The 20806-nt window shown below is 28.6% G+C and overlaps 1 protein-coding gene across 1 annotated transcript in view; it reads left to right on the forward strand.

Moving 5' to 3' along the window:
- LOC145843090 (sperm-associated antigen 17-like) overlaps positions 1-15095 on the forward strand; it is a 50957-nt gene extending 35862 nt beyond the window's left edge. Inside the window, exons 23-45 of the mRNA XM_082950555.1 lie at positions 948-1066; positions 1466-1580; positions 2131-2257; positions 2597-2738; positions 4824-4938; positions 5066-5199; positions 5468-5698; positions 5820-5962; positions 6671-6810; positions 7346-7466; positions 7614-7771; positions 8487-8662; positions 9603-9826; positions 10199-10389; positions 11414-11491; positions 11566-11628; positions 12633-12698; positions 13182-13576; positions 13636-13752; positions 14036-14176; positions 14514-14670; positions 14891-14998; positions 15080-15095. Of these exons, the coding sequence (XP_082806681.1) occupies positions 948-1066; positions 1466-1580; positions 2131-2257; positions 2597-2738; positions 4824-4938; positions 5066-5199; positions 5468-5698; positions 5820-5962; positions 6671-6810; positions 7346-7466; positions 7614-7771; positions 8487-8662; positions 9603-9826; positions 10199-10389; positions 11414-11491; positions 11566-11628; positions 12633-12698; positions 13182-13576; positions 13636-13752; positions 14036-14176; positions 14514-14670; positions 14891-14994 (3257 nt within the window). The 3' untranslated portion in view covers positions 14995-14998; positions 15080-15095. The remainder of the gene's footprint in view (positions 1-947; positions 1067-1465; positions 1581-2130; positions 2258-2596; positions 2739-4823; positions 4939-5065; positions 5200-5467; positions 5699-5819; positions 5963-6670; positions 6811-7345; positions 7467-7613; positions 7772-8486; positions 8663-9602; positions 9827-10198; positions 10390-11413; positions 11492-11565; positions 11629-12632; positions 12699-13181; positions 13577-13635; positions 13753-14035; positions 14177-14513; positions 14671-14890; positions 14999-15079) is intronic.
- The last annotated feature ends 5711 nt before the right edge of the window (positions 15096-20806 follow it).

The raw sequence follows: 20806 nt of genomic DNA on the forward strand, positions 1-20806 counted from the left end.
CAAAATTGTGAATGACGCAAGATAAAAGGTGAGAAATTTTCACTTTGATCACAAGTTTGCACTACAAGCTCTGTACACTCTCTTAATATAGTTTTGTTAGGGTTTATAATAGTTTTCAAGCCAAATCCTCGTGTTTTGAGCACAAATTTTTATGAAAAGGGGGAAAGTTGTTATTGTTGTTCGCTGGTTCATTGCTTGCCCCACTTGATGGTTCAACAACCCTTCATTTTTGTGAAAACTGAAGTTGTCTGCCTCAAGTCGAGTGTAATTAGCAGCAACTTGCTTTGTTCAAATCTACCAAGTGTTTGAAACTGCACTTAAACAAAGCAGCAAAGAATATATTTGATTTTTGGCTGAATGAATCTTGTGTGCTTGAGTCAAGCTTTGCAAGTTCAGAAATTCAATTAATGTTTGAAAATATGATTAGTATTATTTTTTACTTTACTAATTATTTTTAAAACAATGTCTTTAAGATATTATTAGGTTTTGATAAAATAACATGTTTAATAAAAGTTTCAGTCTTTTTGGATATTTACTTATATTATTTTAGATATTTTAAATTTACTATTTAAATTTATTTTTAACTTCAAACTAATTATTTACTTGTCCTAAAGATTGCTTTGTAAACAAAATGCGCATGTTAAGTTTATGTGTACTAAATGTTTAAACACAACTAAAACAAAATAATTTATAAAGTAAACCAATTAATCTTTATAAAATGATTAAAAGCAGAACAACCTACTTATAGTTTATGTTTTGAAATGAATACCTTACTTTAATAATTAGTATAGTCTAATTTTAAACAGTTTGAAATGGTTAGTAAAAATTAATAATAACCTCGTTTTCTCATAACCTTTTGTTCTGTTATTAATTGTTTCTTATAATATATATCTTAATTATAAACTTCACTAAACATACTTGTATCTAACTTGACAATTTTACAAAAGGTGAGGTATTTGGGCCAACTGTGAGACAGTATTACCCTCAACCAATAGGAGAAGAGATTTCCAGAGTCATTATGTACGATGGAACAGTAGTGAAAAATATGAAGGATGGTTCAACACAAGTCAGATTAATTTTTCTATATATATAATTGTTATGAGTATAGTTTTAATAATAAAATCTTAAAAAATGTTTTATACTGACAAAACATATTTTTACTTACAGAATAACAACTACAATAAATTTAATTTCTTCAATTTAATTATAAAAGTTATTGTATGTACAAAACACGCATGGTAAAGTTGTTTAACTAAAATTTTTTAACAGAAAAAGCTTCATCTTAGTTCTTAAACCTCTATTTTAAAGCATCCAAATATTAAATATAACGTACTATATATATATATATATATATATAGAAATGCATATTTCTACTGTTTATATTAAATATGTTACCATAAACCAAATTTTATCTAGCTTAATTAATCTCCATATGTTTTTAAACCTGAAAATATTTAATGTACAGATTTTATGTTTGGACGGAACAGTTCACACAGCAGGTTTCGATGAAGGTAATTACCCTAAAGACGACCAAAACACCCCAAACTCCCCAAGTTATGTTGGGGACAGTTACAAAAAGAGTGAGTTTAAGTTATATGTTTCTGAATTAGAATTCTATTTATCTCTTAGTAAAAACTTTAGCAGGATTAGGTTGATAAGCTCAAAGTTTAGATACTTTGATCAGGTTCATATTAAAGGCAACACAGAGCTTTAAATAAGTTGTTATCATCGATTTTTCTGACTATTGTTTCGTCGCTATTTGCAACAACTATTAAAGCAAAAATAATATTTAGAAAAAATTTTTAAAATAAAACCATGCATAGTGACATACTTTCGATATAAATTACTAAAACAACTTGAATTTATTTATTTTTTACTAAAATCACAAAAAAAAAGCCTAAGTATAAGTACTAATTCATTATATTAAAGTTACTGGGAAATCAACTTAAAATAAATCATAAAAATTTTCATTTATCAAGTTTAACGCCGAATTATAAACTTAATAGCGGTATTGTCAAAAGAGTTAAGAGTTAATCTTTTTAGAATTACTTCAAAACTTTTCTTTGTTGCAATCACCCCTTTTCATCGCCACTCGAAAATATTTCACCGCAATTAATTTTCTCACGACAGACTCTGTGGTGCAAGGGGGCGTTGTGAAAGGAGGAAATGGGAGAAAATCCAACGCAAAGGAGGAGAAAAGGGCCTCCAACTCGCACCGGAATCCAGCAGTTTACCTTCAACCATCTGATATTTATAAGTATATAAAACTGTTTATTTGTTAAAAAGTTGATAAACTATAAGTTCTAAAACATTTATAAAGTCTTTGCAACAATACATAAAAACTTGTAAGTAATTCTTCATGTTTCGCTTTTAAGTTGTAAACTAAAAATATATTAAAAACCCATTAAATTTCGGAAACCTTCTGTTTTTCTTGAGTTAATTCATTTAACTTTAAAACTCATAAATGACAGGATGTTTAAAAAAAAGCAGTTTTTTTAGATATAGTAGTAATTTCAATCAAAAATAAAATAATGAAATACTTTACATTTTCTTCTGATACATTATCTTTTTATTCTAACTAATTAACCAATCACAGGTTGGATGGTGGAGATCATACGGACCAATTGTGGCAGACTACGTCAATATGCGGTGACGTCAGCATCACGTGCCACAACAAACCTTCTCAGCCAATCACCAAGCGAGTTTGCTACGTCGCCAAGGACCCAATCACTAGAGAGGTGATTTTGAAACAAAAAAAAAAGCAAAATTTTATTTTACTTAAAAACAAGATTAGGTAAAACAAAGTTTTATATTTTCTAAAGATGGCAGTAAAAAGTTCAAAAGAAATACTCATTTAGTTTTTAGATGAATATATTCAAACTAAATGGTATCAAATAAAAATGTTTTTTGGAAAAAAAAAAGGTTTTCAATATTAAATCGAGCGGCACTAATCCCAGTTGATTGATCCTTTTCTCTTATTTCAAACAAAATCTTGCTTGCAGTAAACAAATAGTTTATGGTAAAATCGCCATCTATTTTGCCGGTAATTACCTTCACTTTGCTAGCAATTGTTACCCCAAACAAGCTTACAAAAATCCTATGAAGTTCAACTCAAATTGACATTAATTTTAATTACTTTGTCTGCCTCATTCAAGCGTTAAAGTGCATTAAATTGCATTTGAACTGCTTTAATTTTGTCTTCAATTTCTAAGATAAAGTTTTATACCCAGTTTAATTGACTTGTAATTCCATTTTAGTATCTTGTAAGTTTTCTATTGACAGTTTAATTATTTTAAATTGTCAAAATACCCTGTATTTCAAGTTAGCAATTTTTAACTTTAAACTGTTTAACCTGTTTTTATTATCAATATGTTTTACAGCGCATAAATCAATTTTCTTCAATTTAACAAACTTTATAAATTTGAAAAGTACTAAAAAAAAGTTTTTTATAACAAGTAGATTTTCGTGATCTTTTAACTACTTGCGGGTCAATATTACATTTACATGTTTAATTTTTTTCAACTTGGGGGAATAGCACAAGGGGTCAGCAAACCATCAATCACGTGACTGTTTGAGCATGACCAATCACATCGATTCAATCTTCCGACAAAAACAAACTGCATCAAAAAAAGCTGATCGGTTTTGCAATTGGTGTCAGCTCGCTAATTCAATTTGCTTTTTCAGCTGCCGTGAGAAAAAAATCCCCTTTAAATCCAATTTGTGTGTGGCGATTCGATTTCACGGCGTGACGTAAAAATGTGACGTCACAACCAGCAGATGCGCGATTTTCACCAGCAGCCTGTCAACTTTCTCACACATAAAAGGATTGAAAAGGGGGTTTCCCTTCCATCAAAAGATTTTGCGGTTGTTGGGGTGAATTTGAGATGACCCTTGAAATGTTTGCGCGTCTTTTGTCATAGCCGCCCCCAATCCAAACACTAGAACCTGACTTGAGCGACTTTTTATATTATTAGACACGTTTTTTTTTTTTTTCCGAATAGTGTTTTTGTGATGCCGTCGAACTGAACTTTAATCTATCATCATAAACGCGCTAATGTATGAGCTAGAAAGGATTAAACGCTGCATTTTGATTGATTGGTAAAATCACTGATGTGTGACGGACCAATTGACGGTGATTGGCCAATTTCAAAGTGACAATATCATGCCAAAAGTTATTATGCCCAGGTGCAACTTTTCTACTTGCAAGTGCAAATTCTATCTGATGTAAAAATATCACAACTATTTCAAGTAGCTTGTTATGATTTTCAAAGGGTTGTTAAGTGTGAGCTATTTAAAATTTCATAATAATGTATAGATAGTTTGAGTTTTTTTTTTGCAATTTTAATAAATAAAAAGCTAGTTTCATTTTATTGGGTAATAAAGTTATAAAGTTTCTTGCGCAGAATTGGATATGTGAAATAAAAAAGTTTGTGATTGATAAATTCTAATGTTTGCATACAAACGAAAACTTATGATTTATTTATAATTTTTAAATGTTATTAATTGCTTTGGATATGTTTCTGTACTTTCAAGTTTTTTAGTTATTTTGTGCTTTAAGTTTAAAAACGCCCGAAAAGTATTAGCATTGAGTAAATTTTACCAAATTTGTAAAAGCAAAATTTTTATTTTTTATCTTTTAAGAAAGCAATTGTATAATAATTTACAAATATTAAGTTTAATAAAATGAAAATCTTACTTATACACTTCGTTTTAAAAACTGCTGTTAAAGACATAATTTAGAAACTTTTACAAAATTACTTTTACTTTGAAATTAAATCAATACGTTAATACAATAAAATTTTAAAACACAACATTTTTCCCAGGTAATGTACAGTTTAGAGGATAGTACAGTTCTGGTTGAAAGACCTGACGGTGGACTAGTTTGTGACCACGAAGACGGAACCAGAATAACCAAATTTTTCACCTACGACCAATTCGGTTAGATTTTTTTTTAAATATTTAATGTCTAGGGTATTTTTTTTTTAAGCATTTTTTAAAACGAACTGTTTTACACGGTTAATTATAAACTAAAATTTCTGAATCCTATTTTTATGTTAATTTACAGGCCACATTGTATGGCTGGTTCGAGTTGAATGTGAAGGATTTGCCACTGTCACATTCGATCTGACAAATGGCGAGTCCATGACCTTATTTGGAAGTGGTACAACTCTGTCCATGTCTCAGGATCAGGACTACAAGGTTTAAATAGTTTGTAAATAGTTTTAATTAAAAAAACTAGTTCTGCTCTTTTTTAGGCGTGTGAATCTACTTATAACTGTTTCAATAGTTTTCTCTTATTTTTACAAAAGCTTAAGTTCAGAAAAGTTAGAAAAAAACAATTAAATTTATTTAAAATAAAAGCACCAAAATTAAATTTTATTTTCCACAAAAGAATTTTTGACCATCAAATGTTAAATAAACAATCCAACAAAAATTGTTTATAAAAATTAAACCCAACTAAAAACAGCTGTCGCATTGGACGGGGGGAATCTTCGTGCTTTCCCGCGGCGGCACCGCCCTCTACCGGCCTGCCCCCGAAAACCCACCGACCAGGAAGCGATCGGACACGGACATCAGCAGGGAGAACGTCGGAGGGGAGGAGAACTTCTCAGGCGAGGAGGAGCAGGTCACTTATTTGTTACGTCACAATGACCCCGTCTGCTTCGAAATGAGCGACTTCGACGGCAACGTTTTTCAGGTTTAAATTTTTTGTTTTTATAGTTTTTATTTTTGTATTGATTAAAATTTCTTTAAACATTCTCACATTGTCAATTATTTTTTTTTTAAACACTTTTAAGCTTAACAACTTTACCCCACAGATCAGGAACAACGGATGTGTGACGTCATACAACGCGCATCAGGGCTGCGTGGAGGAATATGAAGACGAGGAGGGGGAAAACCCTGCAATGAATATCGAGGGTCAGCAAAAGTACCTGAAAAAATACGCAAAACACCCGCCCAGGTAAAAATATGTGAAAATTCGTTGGACTTATTTGAAAAAAGATAAGGATAGGTATTGAATCAAAACTTTAAAAATGTAAGACTAGTTCATTTTTAATTTACTGAACAATTTGTTAAGTTTTTTTACAGCATTTATATGTTCTTATTTTTAAAATACTTGCTTTAAAAAACTATAAATGAAAACTTAATTTAACTACCTTACGTACAAGTTAAGAACAGGCTTAATGAAACTTTAGTTTCCTAGGACAAAATAATTAACTAGAATTTGCTTTTCTGCTGAATAGGATTTAAAAAATTTAATTCAGTTTTGTTATGCCGTTAAAATTCATGCTGCGTAGATAATTTAATTATGCAAGTATTTTTGTTCTTTGTGTAAATATTTTAAATCAGTGCTTTATAAGTAATCAACTGCTACAAAATGAAAAATTAAACATTTTTTTAAAATATTCATAAAACATTGTTTAAATACATTTTGAGTTTTAGTAATAGTTCGTTTAATTTTTGAATTCTTGTTTTCTTCTTTCGTTCAATAGACAACGTATTTTTGTAACATATTTTTCTCAAAAATTTCCAGATTTGTCCACAGAATTTGCTAACTAAATGAACAAAAATAAATAAACTTTAAATATCAAGTTAGATTGTGTAAATAATAGTTTAAAGTCGTGTACTGTGAAATAAACAAACCAAAGTGCTTATTCTTTTTTTGCAGATTATTTGTAGTCAACAATGACGGAAGCGGATACGAATTGTTACGTCATAGTGACGTCAAACCTTCCATACAGGCTGCCGAATTGGATCAGTTTACTGCTGTTGTCAAGGACCAGTTGCTAGGTGACACAACTGCAGTTGGTACGTTGCACTCATACATCAATTGCTAATTTAATAAAATTTTATTTTAATTGTTTGTTGCAGTTATATACTTGGTTTCTTACAAAGAGCGTTGTTATATTGTAGTTTGCTTAAGCTTTTGACTGGTTTTTTATATATTTAATTATAAATAAATCTAGACCACTGGTTGAAATTTTCATTATTGTGGACAGTAAAATAGTTTTAAAAAATTGTGTGCATACTGGATAGATTAGTATATATATATTACAACAACCTAATAAAAGTTATTCTTGTCCTTATTATGAATAAATTCTTATTAAAAACTATCAAAAGTTAACTTTTCAACAAAAATTAGTATATGTTGTAACTAGTTTTTTTACAAATACTACTACCCTCAAAATTTATGTGCACAGTGTTTCAGCTATGTACAGCACAAGCTTACACTTTAGGAAACACTGCCATAGAAAACACAATCCGTTTTTTTTTTTTTAGATTTTATTATAATGTTCTTAAGGTAAACATATTAATTTAAGTCATAAAAATACAATTTTTTCAGGGTTGACAATAATGCGACCTCATCACAACGATCTCGGGCAAGTTTGGAAATTGGACAAAATAGAAAGCGAAATAATCCCGCCAAATATCAGATCACGTGACCTGCAAACCTACGACTTCTGGTTGGTTGTATATTTGAAGAATGTTATACAAAAAAAATGTCGTTGTAACAACTATTTTTCATTTAAAATTGTTTACAAAATACGCATGCAAAGTTTATATTAGATTGGTAAAATAGAAACAGTGTACTATGTGCCTATTCTTTTCAGGAAGCCAGTCAGTGAGAAAATCTTCCAATTCGGTCACAAAAAGGGTAGGGGACTAGCAATTGGATCGTTGGAGCCGCCAAAACCCACACCAGTGGCCCCAACTTGTCCCGATACATTGGAAGTCCGTCAATTGGTCAGACATCCGGAAATTTCAAACGGTAAGAAAATATCTGCATCAAAAATGTTACTTTAAAAGCTGTATTTTCTCATTTAAATCATCATTTTGACCTTTAAATTTTAACACCTTTCACTTTCGGTTTTACAATACATAGTTGTCATTGACAGAAAAGCTCAAAGCTGAAAGTAATGAAGTTTCAACAGCTTTTTGTTTGTACTGAGATAAGGTTGAGTGCTAGATTAAACATTTCCAATTGCGATTTGTTTACAATTTGCAGTTAAAATAAGTTTTGTCACCTGCCATTGATTGCTTTGTAAATTTTCTAAACAAAACTTTTTTTGTGCTTAATTTCGATTAATGCGCTTAAACAGACAATAAAATGTGCTTTTTTAGACAAGCTTGAAATTTTTTAAGGAAATTCGCCTTGATATTTGAAGTTTATGTAACAAAGTTTCAGTCTGATATTCCTTATATTTGAAACATTATTAGTCATCTTAGTTTCCAATATCTTAAACAACAACTGAGTATTACCGATTTGTATTTAGTAAAAACATTTATATTAAAAAAAATTATTTTAGTTTAAGTCTTAATGTCAACTATATATTTAAAATAGATAACTGTACTTGCATTTTTACTTAGTAAAGTTTAATGTAAGACATGAATACAGTTAACTTACATTTACTCTTACTACAACTTGTACTTTTTTTAACAATAAATTTGTTAAAAAAAAAAATTTCACAACAATGTCCGCACAGAAACGCGTTCGATGCTTCAGAAGAGGTTTCTGGAGTTTGTGAGGAAGTTATCGCGTGAGGAGATCCACAGGAAGCTGATGCAGATGGAAGATCCGAGGGAGGAGGGAGAAGTGAGGAGGGCGGAGGATCTTCTTACCTTACTCCTCCACTACGACGACAATGTCAAAATGTTGTCTGTACGTTTATCAATAATATTTATTTATAGCAAATAGAGGTGTTTGAGAAAGTTAAGATAAATCTCTAACATTTTTTTTTAGTATCTAATTAAAACATTTGTTTTTTCTTAATGTTTAAAATTAATCAAGTGTTTGGAATTTATGTGTAAAACCTATTTTTATTTTAATAATGCAGTACTTTTTACTAAGTTATGGTTTGTTGTTTGTCGTTATGATTGAAATATTGCTCATTAATTATACTTTCAATAACTTTCATCTTTCAAAATCTAAAAAGGCAAAGTCATGCATCCAACTTATACGCATTGTCTAGTGACACGTTTAATCGTCGATAATTCTTCTCCTTATCAAATACAAACAACTTTCACATTTTAACTTGAATCAACAACTGAGGCCATTGTCATGTCTCTACAAAAGGTGAATCTTTTTTGATGGATTTAAAGTATCGAAATACGTTTTTTTTGTCCATTTCATTGCCCATCAGTGATAGATCAAATATTTGTTTAGTCATTTGCATTTGAGCCTGGCAATAAAAAGTGGCGAAAAGTGGCAAGTGTTTGTTTTACGACACGAAATTGTTTTGTTTTCGCCGCCTAAGTGCTTTTTGTTTGGTCAGCAGTAAAGTTTGTTGTTTGGAAATTTGGGTTTTGTTTACAAACGAAAGCTTTTAATTCATCTGTTCAGCTGAAATTTAACCGGCCATTTTCTCTTACGATTAAACTAAAGTTTGTGCTTTTAAAGTCGTAAGAAATAATTAACGCTTTTGTGTCAGTCTACTTGATAGGAAGAAATTACTTAACGCTAAAAGGTGACAATTTACTTAAAAAAATGCGCTTCTTTTTTGACTCACTATACATACATCTATTGATATAAAACTAAATTATTTAAAGACAAATGCAAAACTTCTACTACATCCAACGTAAGTGTTGCAAACTTTTTTCAGCCCCACAAGGACAGCAATGCCCCGATCGACCGCGAAGAAGAAATAATTCCGACGAATGTTCAACCGCTAGGCGACGTTGTTTGCATGAAGCACAACTACGAGAAGGCGCTTTCTCCCGAAAAACCCCCGACTCCGAGAAGAGCGTCGGTCAATCTGACCAGGGAAGATTGGGATCAGATCAGAGAGGAGCTGCTGGAAGAAAGCTGCAACAGGAACGCTCTCAGGTCGGAAAAAATAAATTATTTTAAATCTTAATTGTATGTACGTGTAAAATATTTCGTTCATTGTGTTTTGGGCTCTTTTAAGGAGGTTAATATGTTATTTTTTATGCTGAGCGCTTTTAACTGATGTTTTTGTTCTTATCATAAAACATTCATCCAGTTTTCTCAAACTGTTTCATTCAGTTTTTTATTAATACATATAATATAGGGAAAAATTTAATAGAATAAACCATACAACTAGATATTTTAACGGTATTTTCAAAGCCATAAATATTTGCTCATTTAGTTTCACAGTTGTTTGATCAAACAGAAAATATTTTCTTTTCTTTCTAAAAACTCCACATTTGTTATTATGACGTCACTATTTATTAACAGGTACAAGAAAGTGCCAACGTACTTTCAGAGCGAGGAGGGCAGAGAGTGGTTACGGACGCAAACGGAGCTGCTCAACGAAGCCAGCAAGCGGCTGAAACCGCGGCAACAGATGAGCGTGTTGCTAGGCAACAACGACGAGAAGGTGTACGTGGGGAAGCACCCCATCGACAAGATGAACGTCACCAGCAATGGTAATGTGACGTCACTTTAAAGAATTTTTTATTTTGAAGTTATTTGTTTTTTTTTAACATGAGTAAGATGTTTCAGCTTCTAATAATAACATTTAATTAAACAGCTGCAAGATTAAAAACAATACAAATTTTCTACTAATTTAAAACTGTAATTCTACTCTTAAATTAGACTTTTTTTGTAAAGGTGAGTAGGTAGTATAACATATTTTATTTGGTGAAAAACAGTTCAGCAAGTCTTAATGTTTATTGGTTTGTTTAAAAAAAGGCAAAATTATAAAAGTTTGTATGTGTCTTTATTTCCTAATATAACATTTTTTTTTTGTTTAAAATGTTATAACGTTATGTAAAAAATTGTTTGTTTCAAAACTAAAGCTTGCAAGTACTTAAGAAAAGTAAATTTTGTTTGAAATTTTTAAGAGCTTAAACACTAAAGTATTAGTTTGAGTTGTCAAGTATTTTCAGAATATACTTTTATATTTAAATATAATTGTTTCAGTTTTAATAATTGCAAATAATTGTTAACTTTTAACGTTAATACTGATTTAATTGAAAAAGTAACCCTCAGTTTCTTGAAAGCATGAAATTATGCCAAAATATTTGACCTCAGCTTAAACAGATGTTTTTCCTTTTAAAAAATATCAGCACAACTTTAATTATCTTGCTCATATTGCTAGTTTTCTCGGGAAGCTTGCCAAAACTAAGTTCAAAATGCCACAAATTTTCTATTTATTTTTGTATCACTATTAGTTTCGCTTGAAGTTGAATTTTTTTTTTCAAGCTGTTTATTATGTGAATGAACTTTTAATTGAATTGATGAATATGACGAAATAAAAATATTTTACTCAAAAAACCGTACTAAAATGTATTTTTAACTTATAAACACAGCATTCTAAGCCTATTTACTTTATTTAAAAGACTAACAAAATAAGTGTATTAAATTTTAAACTACAAATTTATTATTAATAGTTAGTAAGTTAATGAAATTTTTGATAAATTGTGAATAACATGTGTTATAAAACTTTAGAGGAATCAATACTAGAAGTTAATGAACTGAGAAGAAAAAGTATGGCAGCAAAAGAAGAAAAATTACAGCGTAATTCAGGTGATTTATATTTGGAAAGTAAACATTTTAGTATTACTTTTTGTTTGCTTATTAATTAATTTTATATTTTGCAGTTAATGCACAACAAAAGTCAATTTTGCAACAAATTAATGAATCAGTATCCACTGATAATGAAAGTAAGTTACATTTATTTGTTTACAAATTGTTTTGAGACTATTGACATCAAATAAAAAGATATATTAATAAAACTTTTTGTTTTTATCAGCCTTTACAAGAAAAAAAAAATTGTTTAAACACAATATTGTTTCATTAATAATAGTTTATATTAAATTTTAACTAAAACATACATAACCTGAAATTTTATAGTTTTATATGTTTAATAAATAAGTGTACTTCCAAGTATGCGTGATAAGATCATCTTCTATTTGAAACTAGAAAATTAGATCACGACTTTATTAATTCATATAATGTATCCCATTTCGATACAGCTAGTTTTATATGCAATTTCATTACCGAATATGAGCATTTTGAGTTTATTCACAAAATCGTTCATTTTATCAAAAGCCTGAAAGCGAATTTTATCAAAGCTTCCAAATCGTTGCGTAAATTAAGAAGCATTTCGCTTTTCTGCGATGGAAAAAGTTAATCAATTTTTCGTAACATTTGCTAAATTAAAAGCATACTTTATTGATTATATTCCGCCACTGTTAGCGTGCTATAAGATAAGTTGCAAAATTGTATGGATTTTATAAACATTATAAAGCAGGCTTCTTATCGTATAAGTATGATATTTATTCGACCCGATCAAAAATCGATAGAATTAACAAGAATCTCTTACAAATCTTACGTTTACTTGTTTTCTATCCTTTATTTGCATGTAGATTTCACGGTATTTACTTATTAAGTTTAATATGTAAATGTTTAAAAAAGCTACTGAATAAGTATAAGATATATTGTGTCTTAAAAACATAAACATTTTGTTTCTAGTACTACTTTTTAGCTAAATAGATTCGTTAAATATGCAAATTCTACCTTTAATAAACAAGTATAAAGTATTTAATTTAAACTTAATTATTGAATTACTTTTACCTTTAAATAATTCGTTATATAAATTGCTTTCTATACTAAATGTAAGTTAAAATGTTTTTTTATCAACTATTTTAAATTTATCTATTGACAGAACCTTATAAAGAAAATGGTGAAGTTTTATCAAACCAAGCTACAAATGGATCTACAAAACAAAGAGGTTAAAAATATTTTGATAGTTTTTAAACTTCCTTTGAAAATACTTAGTTATTAGCACATTCTAATGATTGTAATCGAAGTTAATAATACCTTTGACTTTTGTACGTTTTTTAGACGTAGTTTTTGTTAATCTTACTAAAGTTAGATTTAATTTCCTAAAAAAATAAAAAGAACTAAAAAGTTAATGTTAAAAAGTACAGAATTTTTAAATACAGAAGTTTGATAGTTCAATAAAATTAAGTTTATGAAATACAAAATATTTAAATAAAGGTTGAGATTATTAATCACATAAATTTTGTTTTTTGAAACAGTTTTTAATTCAAACTTAATTCTGTACTAACGTTGTAAATAACGATCATAAGTAAACTAATATAATTTTTAAGGACTAAGAGAATTCATTAAAAAAATATTGGAATCAAAAATTATCTTCCAGAAGTTAAAACTATTAAAAATGAAACCAAAAATAAAATCTTCATATGTTTAGATTCAACATTCATTAATTCGAGCGTCGAAGAAAAATTCCCCGAAAACAAAAATTCCCCTCCGCCGTTGGAAACCGACGCGTTGCCTGGCAACGACGACGAGTGGAAGCAGCGGCGCTTCGACGTCATGAGCTGGCCCAATGACGTCATCGGTCCCCGCAGGAGCAGGCACCCGGTGGCGCCCCCCATCGGCCGCCAAACGCAGGCGAGGCCCATCGACAGCGACGAGCACATTTTGAGGGATTTCTACCGGCAGCGGCGCCCTGGAGAAGTAAAGATGAATAAAACAGAAGCCGTGTTGCAGAAAGGCAGCAAAGTTAAAGGGGAGAAAGGCGTCAGTGACGTCATAATGCAGTCGCTGCTCGCTTTCAAGCCCAACGCGGTGCCCAACACCAAGGTTTGTTGTGACGTCATAACTAATTTAAATGTTTGTTTATTTTTATTGTTTTGTTTTAGTATATAGAAATAGAGGAGCCGGTAAGAAAGCAGGTGAACAATGTGTCTATAGCAGGACCAATAAGCAAGGGAAACATGAAAGTTATGAAAAGAGGTGTAGAACTTCATCCTAGACAAGTAATGAATTAGTTCAAATTAAAACTAGTTGATCAGGATTTTTTTTTTTATTTAATGAAGTCCTGTAACAATTTTTTTAAATTTGATTCATTTCAATATGAATTTAACTATTTAATCTTTAGTTTTTTTTAGAATTTAAGACCATCTAGATTCTATAAATTATAATTTTTCTAGATCTATTTACTTTAACATTTATTTTTTATTTTTAAACAGACATAACAAGGCTAGTTTAACAAACTTAAAGGGCTATGAAGAAATAAATAATAATATAATTTTGTTTCAGTTGAATCTGGGAAAATTGGTGGAAGGTAAGATGTATTGCTGCACATTCAGGATTCGAAATGTTGGCATCGATACCATCAAATACCGAATAAAATCCCCGCCAGTCAACACTGGAATCCGAATCAGATACGCTCCTAAAAAAGTTGGTTTCATTCAATTGTCGCAAGTTTTTGTAAACAACTTTTTGTTATGTATTTTCTGCAATCGGGGAGTTGTTGATAAAAGTTTAATAGTAGAAGTAGAATATGAACAGAACGTAAAAAATAATTGTTTTAAATCGAATTTTTTTCTAATTAATTTTAAATTTTAATTTTTAGATAGTTTACGTTTTAACGATTTGAAAAATAAGATTCATGGCTATATATGCTAAAATCTGATAAGTTTGTACAGTTTGTTACCGCCCAAGTCGTCTAGTTAAGTATAAATACTTTTTAAATATCATTTTTAGTGTTCTTATTTTAAAATAGTAACTTACAAAGATACCCGCCGGTTTGGAGCAGAAAGTAACGATAGATATTTGTGCGATTGCACCGAATGTACTAGTTGGAGATATTGTTGGAAGTTTGAACTATCAGCTTCAAATTATTGCTGAAACTGAAATTATTCACCTCCCGATTCGAGCCACTATTCTTCTATGTAGTTTATTTTATTATTTGTAATTATCTTACCAATAAGAAGTTATTTTTCCTTTGTTCTCAAAAATTTTTGTAACATTGTTGTTTTTATAATTTGGTTTTATGTAAGTTGACTTTAAAACTTAAGGAAAAGCTTGTGTTATTGAAGCATACTTTATATATTAAATAATTTAAGTTTTGCAGCTTAAATCAAATAAATATTAATGTACAAATTGTAACAGCAAACGCGTACAATACCATTGAAAATGAAGAGGAAAAGTGTGCAGTTGTCAAATTTAATTCAAATGTTGATGTCAAGTCTTGTGTTTCTGGCGATTTGGTGTAACTAAGTTGGTTCAATTATACTCTTTTTTAGCTTATATTGTCACTGATAGTTTCAAACGCTTTATCGCTTAATTTTAAAGTTTCAGGTATACCCTGTGGACCCATCAATCAGAAACATGTTTGAAAAAATGATAAAAATCAAAATGTGTGTATTTATTCACTATGTTTTTATCGAAGTGTTATTTGTCACTGTGTTTTTTGTGAAATAAACTCTTTACTGTGTTTTTTGTGTAATAAACTCTTTAGTTTGTTTTGGCTTTTATTTTGCAATAAATTATATTTAAAATAAAAGCTAGTTATATATTTTTTTGATTTGTTTTTTAAAATTAAATCCATTAAATAAAAGTGTAACTTGAATATTTTACTCATTTTTTTAAAGCAACCTATTAGCTTATTTAAGTATTTTGAAAAATTTATGTGCTTTTCTTGAAATCCTATATATAAACATATATGTTGAAATCTTTAATGTATTAGATTTTTGTGAGGTAAAAGAAGCTGAATATTTTATAGTGATAAATTGTATACTAATTAGAATATTAAGTTTATTTGAATGATTTTAAGAAATTTCGAACTAGTATAAACTGATTAGAAAATAATGATATGGTAAAAAAAAACTATGCGTAGTTACGTCGTTGAACTGTCTTAATATAAAAATAAAAAAATATTTGAATGAAGAAACTTTTTATGTTAATAGTTTTTAATTATATGTTGTGGCCACTACGTAAAGTTATTTTATTTGATTTATCTCATTCAGCTTAAGCGTACTTTTATACATGTAAGAAAAACAAAATCATTATTTAATTGACTTGTTTTTTAAAACAAGCTTTTTATTAAACCTAATAATTAAATTTATTATCTTAAAACTACAATTTTTTATTTAAGGTCGAAATGTTAGTTTAAAGATGAATTATAAAAGTATTTAAACTTATTTCTAGTTAAAAGTTTTTTTTTTCCTTTACAAATGGTATGGCTTAATAAAAAGCTACAATCGACAAAGCAATAATTTAATTACATAATGATTTTTAAATGTGTGACCTTAATTTATGTTTAGCAATCGTGATTTCAATGAATTAAAAAGTTTTTTTTTGAAGTTATATAAGGCAAACTTATAAACAAGAGTTTTGACATTTTAATATTAAGAAAATCTTTTCCATTTTCGTGTCAACTCTTTAGCAAAAGGTGGCGTTACTAAATTAAAAATCATTCTTTTTAGTTCGTGTTTCAACTCGTAATTGAGTTCTTCTCAGACAACTTTGTATAAAATTTTTAAAGTATGTCTTAGTTGTTTTAATTTATATTCAGTTCCTGTGAATTTTTAAACTAGATTAAACTATTTTTTTAAGTTTTGTAATGCATCTTTCCTAGTCATTTAGATTTATAATCGGTGCGTAGTTATTACTACTTAACACTTTAAAATTCAAATTTTAAAACATTTGTGTTATTATTCTGAGATCAAACTCTTTTATAATTTTATAGCATACAATTGTTGTGTTTTAGTCTAAAATAGTTTGTAAATGCAAAACACGTAATTTCGAACTAGAAAAACTTCTTAGTGATACGATAACTTCATACCTTTAAGAAATCTTATTTGAAGTTAGTTCTTATTTTTTTGTAGTTTTTTGTTTTATTTTAATAACTGTACTTGCTAAAAGGTTATGTTTCATAACATTACAACACATACAGTCTATATATTGTATTACCTTATATTATTCGGTTATTCTAACACAATTTTCTGTAATATACTTAAATCATCTACATCAAGTAAGACTCTTAGGTTAATAGACTTTTATAAAAAGATAGATATTTGAAAACTTTGCTCAGTAGTTCCTACATTATTTTACTTAAAAGTATGTCTATTAAATGTTAAATACGACTAAAAAAAATTGTTTTGTTTCCAACTGCGTTAGACTCAATAAGGTAAAATTACGGTTTTATACTTTTTCAAAATCTGGAGGTTATAAAAACTATGTTTTCACTCGATAAAAATTTTTAGTTAAAAAAATAGTTCAGAATTGTACAAATTTGAAAAATAGTTAAAAAACATGGTTTAGTCTGTGTTTAAAACATTTTATTACTGAAATTTTCTTCAACTTTTGCATAAGAAACATACTTATTTGAATTTTTTTTCAATTTCTACGAAGAACTTCTTTTCTCATTGATTTTTTTTTTGAAATTATAACAAAGTTATTATATATATATATTTACTTATGAACTTTTAAAGTGTACTAACTACCATAATACACTGTTTACACAAGTACATTTAGTTAAAACTATAACTTTTTAACAAAAGTGAGAATCCTATTTTATATTTCTAAAGCTAAATTTGATTTAAAGCAGCCAGCTAAATAAAATATCTCGATACAGAAAAATTGTATTGAAAAATGAGAGAGGGTAAACTTTTTTCTTTTTTATTTCGAGAGAACCATGACGTGCTGTTGTCTCGGTCGAAGCGATTTGTGAGCTCTCTGTAGTTTTCATTTCTTACCGTTTATTTTTGCTGCTATTTCGATTGACAGGCATACATTTCAAACGAACCGTTTCCTACCGAGGCACCTGCGATATTTGAATGTTGGTGGAGCGTTCACCGTCAACTTTAAGTAAAAAACTCATTCAAGAGCGCAGTTGCGAATCATTGGTTGTCTTAGCAAAATTGGATTTTTATGTAAATAAAGAATCTATCTTAAGACTTACGGTTGTAAAAATGACTATAGAACGTCGATTAAGTCGGGCTGTAAAACGACGTTTTCTTATTAGTCGTATGTTTTTAATACAGGCCTTAAAATAAACGGCAGCTAAATGTTGAATGCAAACTTTATTCACAAGGTATTTTACTGACAGTTTATTTCGTTGACGAAATTTTTCCAGACTTCGTGCATTGTTCACTTTTTATGGCCTTTCGATTAAATTGTAAAAGTTTTTTTAATTTTTTAGTATATTTAAATTTTATATAATTTATGCTTAAAACTATTAAATAGAAAAAAACTTAAAATCTGAAATATTGATAAAAAAAACGATTTTTTTTAAAACACATAACAACTTGGTTTTATTATTTTTTCATATCTGTTTAAAACAATATAACAATTGATTAATTTCGATAAAACTTCTACAAAATTGTAGTTATCAATTTTAAAACTGTTTACTTAATTTACTTTGCCAAATTTTTGCAATATGCATCGAAAAATAAACTTATTTAATTGAATAAACGTTTTTCATAAACTAGAATTTGTATAAAAATTAAAATTTTACAAATTTATAATGAAACTTCCTGTTCAGTAATTGGGTTGAAAATTCGATTCAGCAAGCTTCAAAGGCCGCACTTGACTTTCACTTCCATTCTTAATACGCGAGCCACTTAAAAACAATTTTAAATTAATGAGAAACACGCAAGTTTATTGCGAGCAATTAAATCTGGCTAATTATATGAAAACAAAATTGTGAATGACGCAAGATAAAAGGTGAGAAATTTTCACTTTGATCACAAGTTTTCACTACAGCTCTGTACACTCTCTTAATATAGTTTTGTTAGGGTTTATGAAAGTTTTCAAGCCAAATCCTCGTGTTTTGAGCACAAGTTTTTACAAAAAGGGGGAAAGTTGTTATTGTTGTTCGCTGGTTCATTGCTTGCCCCACTTGATGGTTCAACAACCCTTCATTTTTGTGAAGGCTGAAGTTGTCTGCCTCAAGTCGAGTGTAATTAGCAGCAACTTGCTTTGTTCAAATCTACCAAGTGTTTAAAACTGCACTTGAATAATGCGGCTAAGAATATATTTGATTTTTTAACTCAATGAATTTTATGTGCTTGAGTCAAGCTTTGAGATTTGAGATTTCAGTGCAAATTGAGAGAATATTAAATGTTGTTAAATAACAAAAATAGACAAAAAAAATTCAGGTATTTCACAAAAAAAGTTAAAACATTTTAAACTTTTTAAAATTTAGTAATCTAAGTTTAAAATTTCTATCACAGTTGTTTTTTAAATAAAAGTTAATTATATACTTGTCCCAAGGATTGCTTTGTAAATAGAATGCGCATGTTAATTTTGTGTATACTAAATAATAAACACAACTAAAACAAAATAATTTATTTAGTAAACTAATTAATCTTCATTTAAACCAGAACAACCTACTTATAGTTTTTGTTTTAAAATGCATACCTTACTTTAGTAATTAGTATGGTTTAATTTGAAACAGTTTAATATTTTTAGTAAAACGGAATAAGTTTTTTATTAATTTATGTCATTAATTTTTTTACATATTGAAGCAAAAATGTATATGTTTTAATACTAAACAGTGTTTTCTTGAAACGTAAACTTGGTGTATAAAATTATGTTGTATATCTATCGAAAAACAATGTATTTATCTGTCTCAAAATCTTTACAGGGTGACCACAAAACCTGGAATCCTTGTAAACCTGGAATGTTTAATTTATGCTAATAAAATCTCGAACTTGAAAAATTGTGGATAAAACCTGGAATTTTGAACAAAATCACTAAAAAATTAGGACAAACCTATTATTTTAAACAATTTTTACATTTAGTGAAATTTCAATTTGACACAAAAAATCTATCATTTAGTAAAACATTAGCTTTTATCAAAAAAAAACTTCATTAAAAAACACATCTAAAGTTTTTGAACAGTATTTTTTCAATGTTATTATCTTATTTAACACAGTTTTTACTTTTAATTTTATATCAAACTAAATTAAACCTAAATATATGTACTTTCAAAAACCTGGAAGAAATTACAGGAAAAACACTTGGCCACCCTGTTCATATATTGTTTTCTAGTAAAACAGTTAAACCATTACAAGATTTGTTTTTACAGTTTTAGCTAAGTAACCTCGTTTCTCATAAGGTTTTGTTCTATTTATAGTTGTTTCTTATAATATATATCTTATTTATAAACTTCATTAACCAACTAGTATCTAACTTGACAATTTTACGATAGGTGAAGTGTTTGGGCCAACTGTGAGACAGTATTACCCTCAACCAATAGGAGAAGAGATTTCCAGAGTCATTATGTACGATGGAACAGTCGTTAAAAATATGAAGGATGGTTCAACACAAGTCAGATTAATTTTTCTATATAAGTATCTAAATCTGGGTTTATTTTCAGTAATTAAATCTAAAAGAAAATTTTATACTGACAAAATATATTTTAATTTAAAGAAAAAAACTACAATAAAGTTAACTTCTACTATTTAATCATAAAGGTATCATACCGGTGCTTGCACAAAAATTACTATGTATGTAAAATACGCATGGTAAAGTTGTTTATACTAAATACTTTTACATAAAAAAAACTTCATTTAAATTCGTAAACCTCTATTTTAAAGCATCAAAATGTTAAATATTTTATACTATATGTATATATATAATTTATTAGAAAAATAAGATTCTAAAAGTACTGGTACACGTGTTTCATAAGACTAGACGCCTTAGTCTTCAGCCAGCTAAATTTAAAATAAAAAGCACTTTGCTAAACATAGAAGCAAAAGTTTTACAAAAAAACAAAAAACATTATGACGTAATATTGTGAATTACAAGAATTCAGTACAAAAAATTACTGAAAGAAATTACTAAAGATTAAGGCGTCTAGTCTTATGAAACACGTTTACCAGTATTTTTAGAATCTTATTTTTCTAATAAACTATTTAAAAGCCCTTCAAGTGGGCTCAGTAGAAGGTGTTTAAGTTTAAATAACAACTTTATTATATATATATATATAAAAGTTTATTTCAAGATGTAAAACTCAAAGGACTCGAGTTTCGTGTCTATGCACTCATCAGCTTCAAAACAAGTTTAAAATAAAGTACA

This window comes from Thalia democratica, chromosome 8, assembly GCF_965202585.1.
Source record: "Thalia democratica chromosome 8, ktThaDemo2.hap1.1, whole genome shotgun sequence".
Classification (NCBI taxonomy): domain Eukaryota; kingdom Metazoa; phylum Chordata; class Thaliacea; order Salpida; family Salpidae; genus Thalia; species Thalia democratica.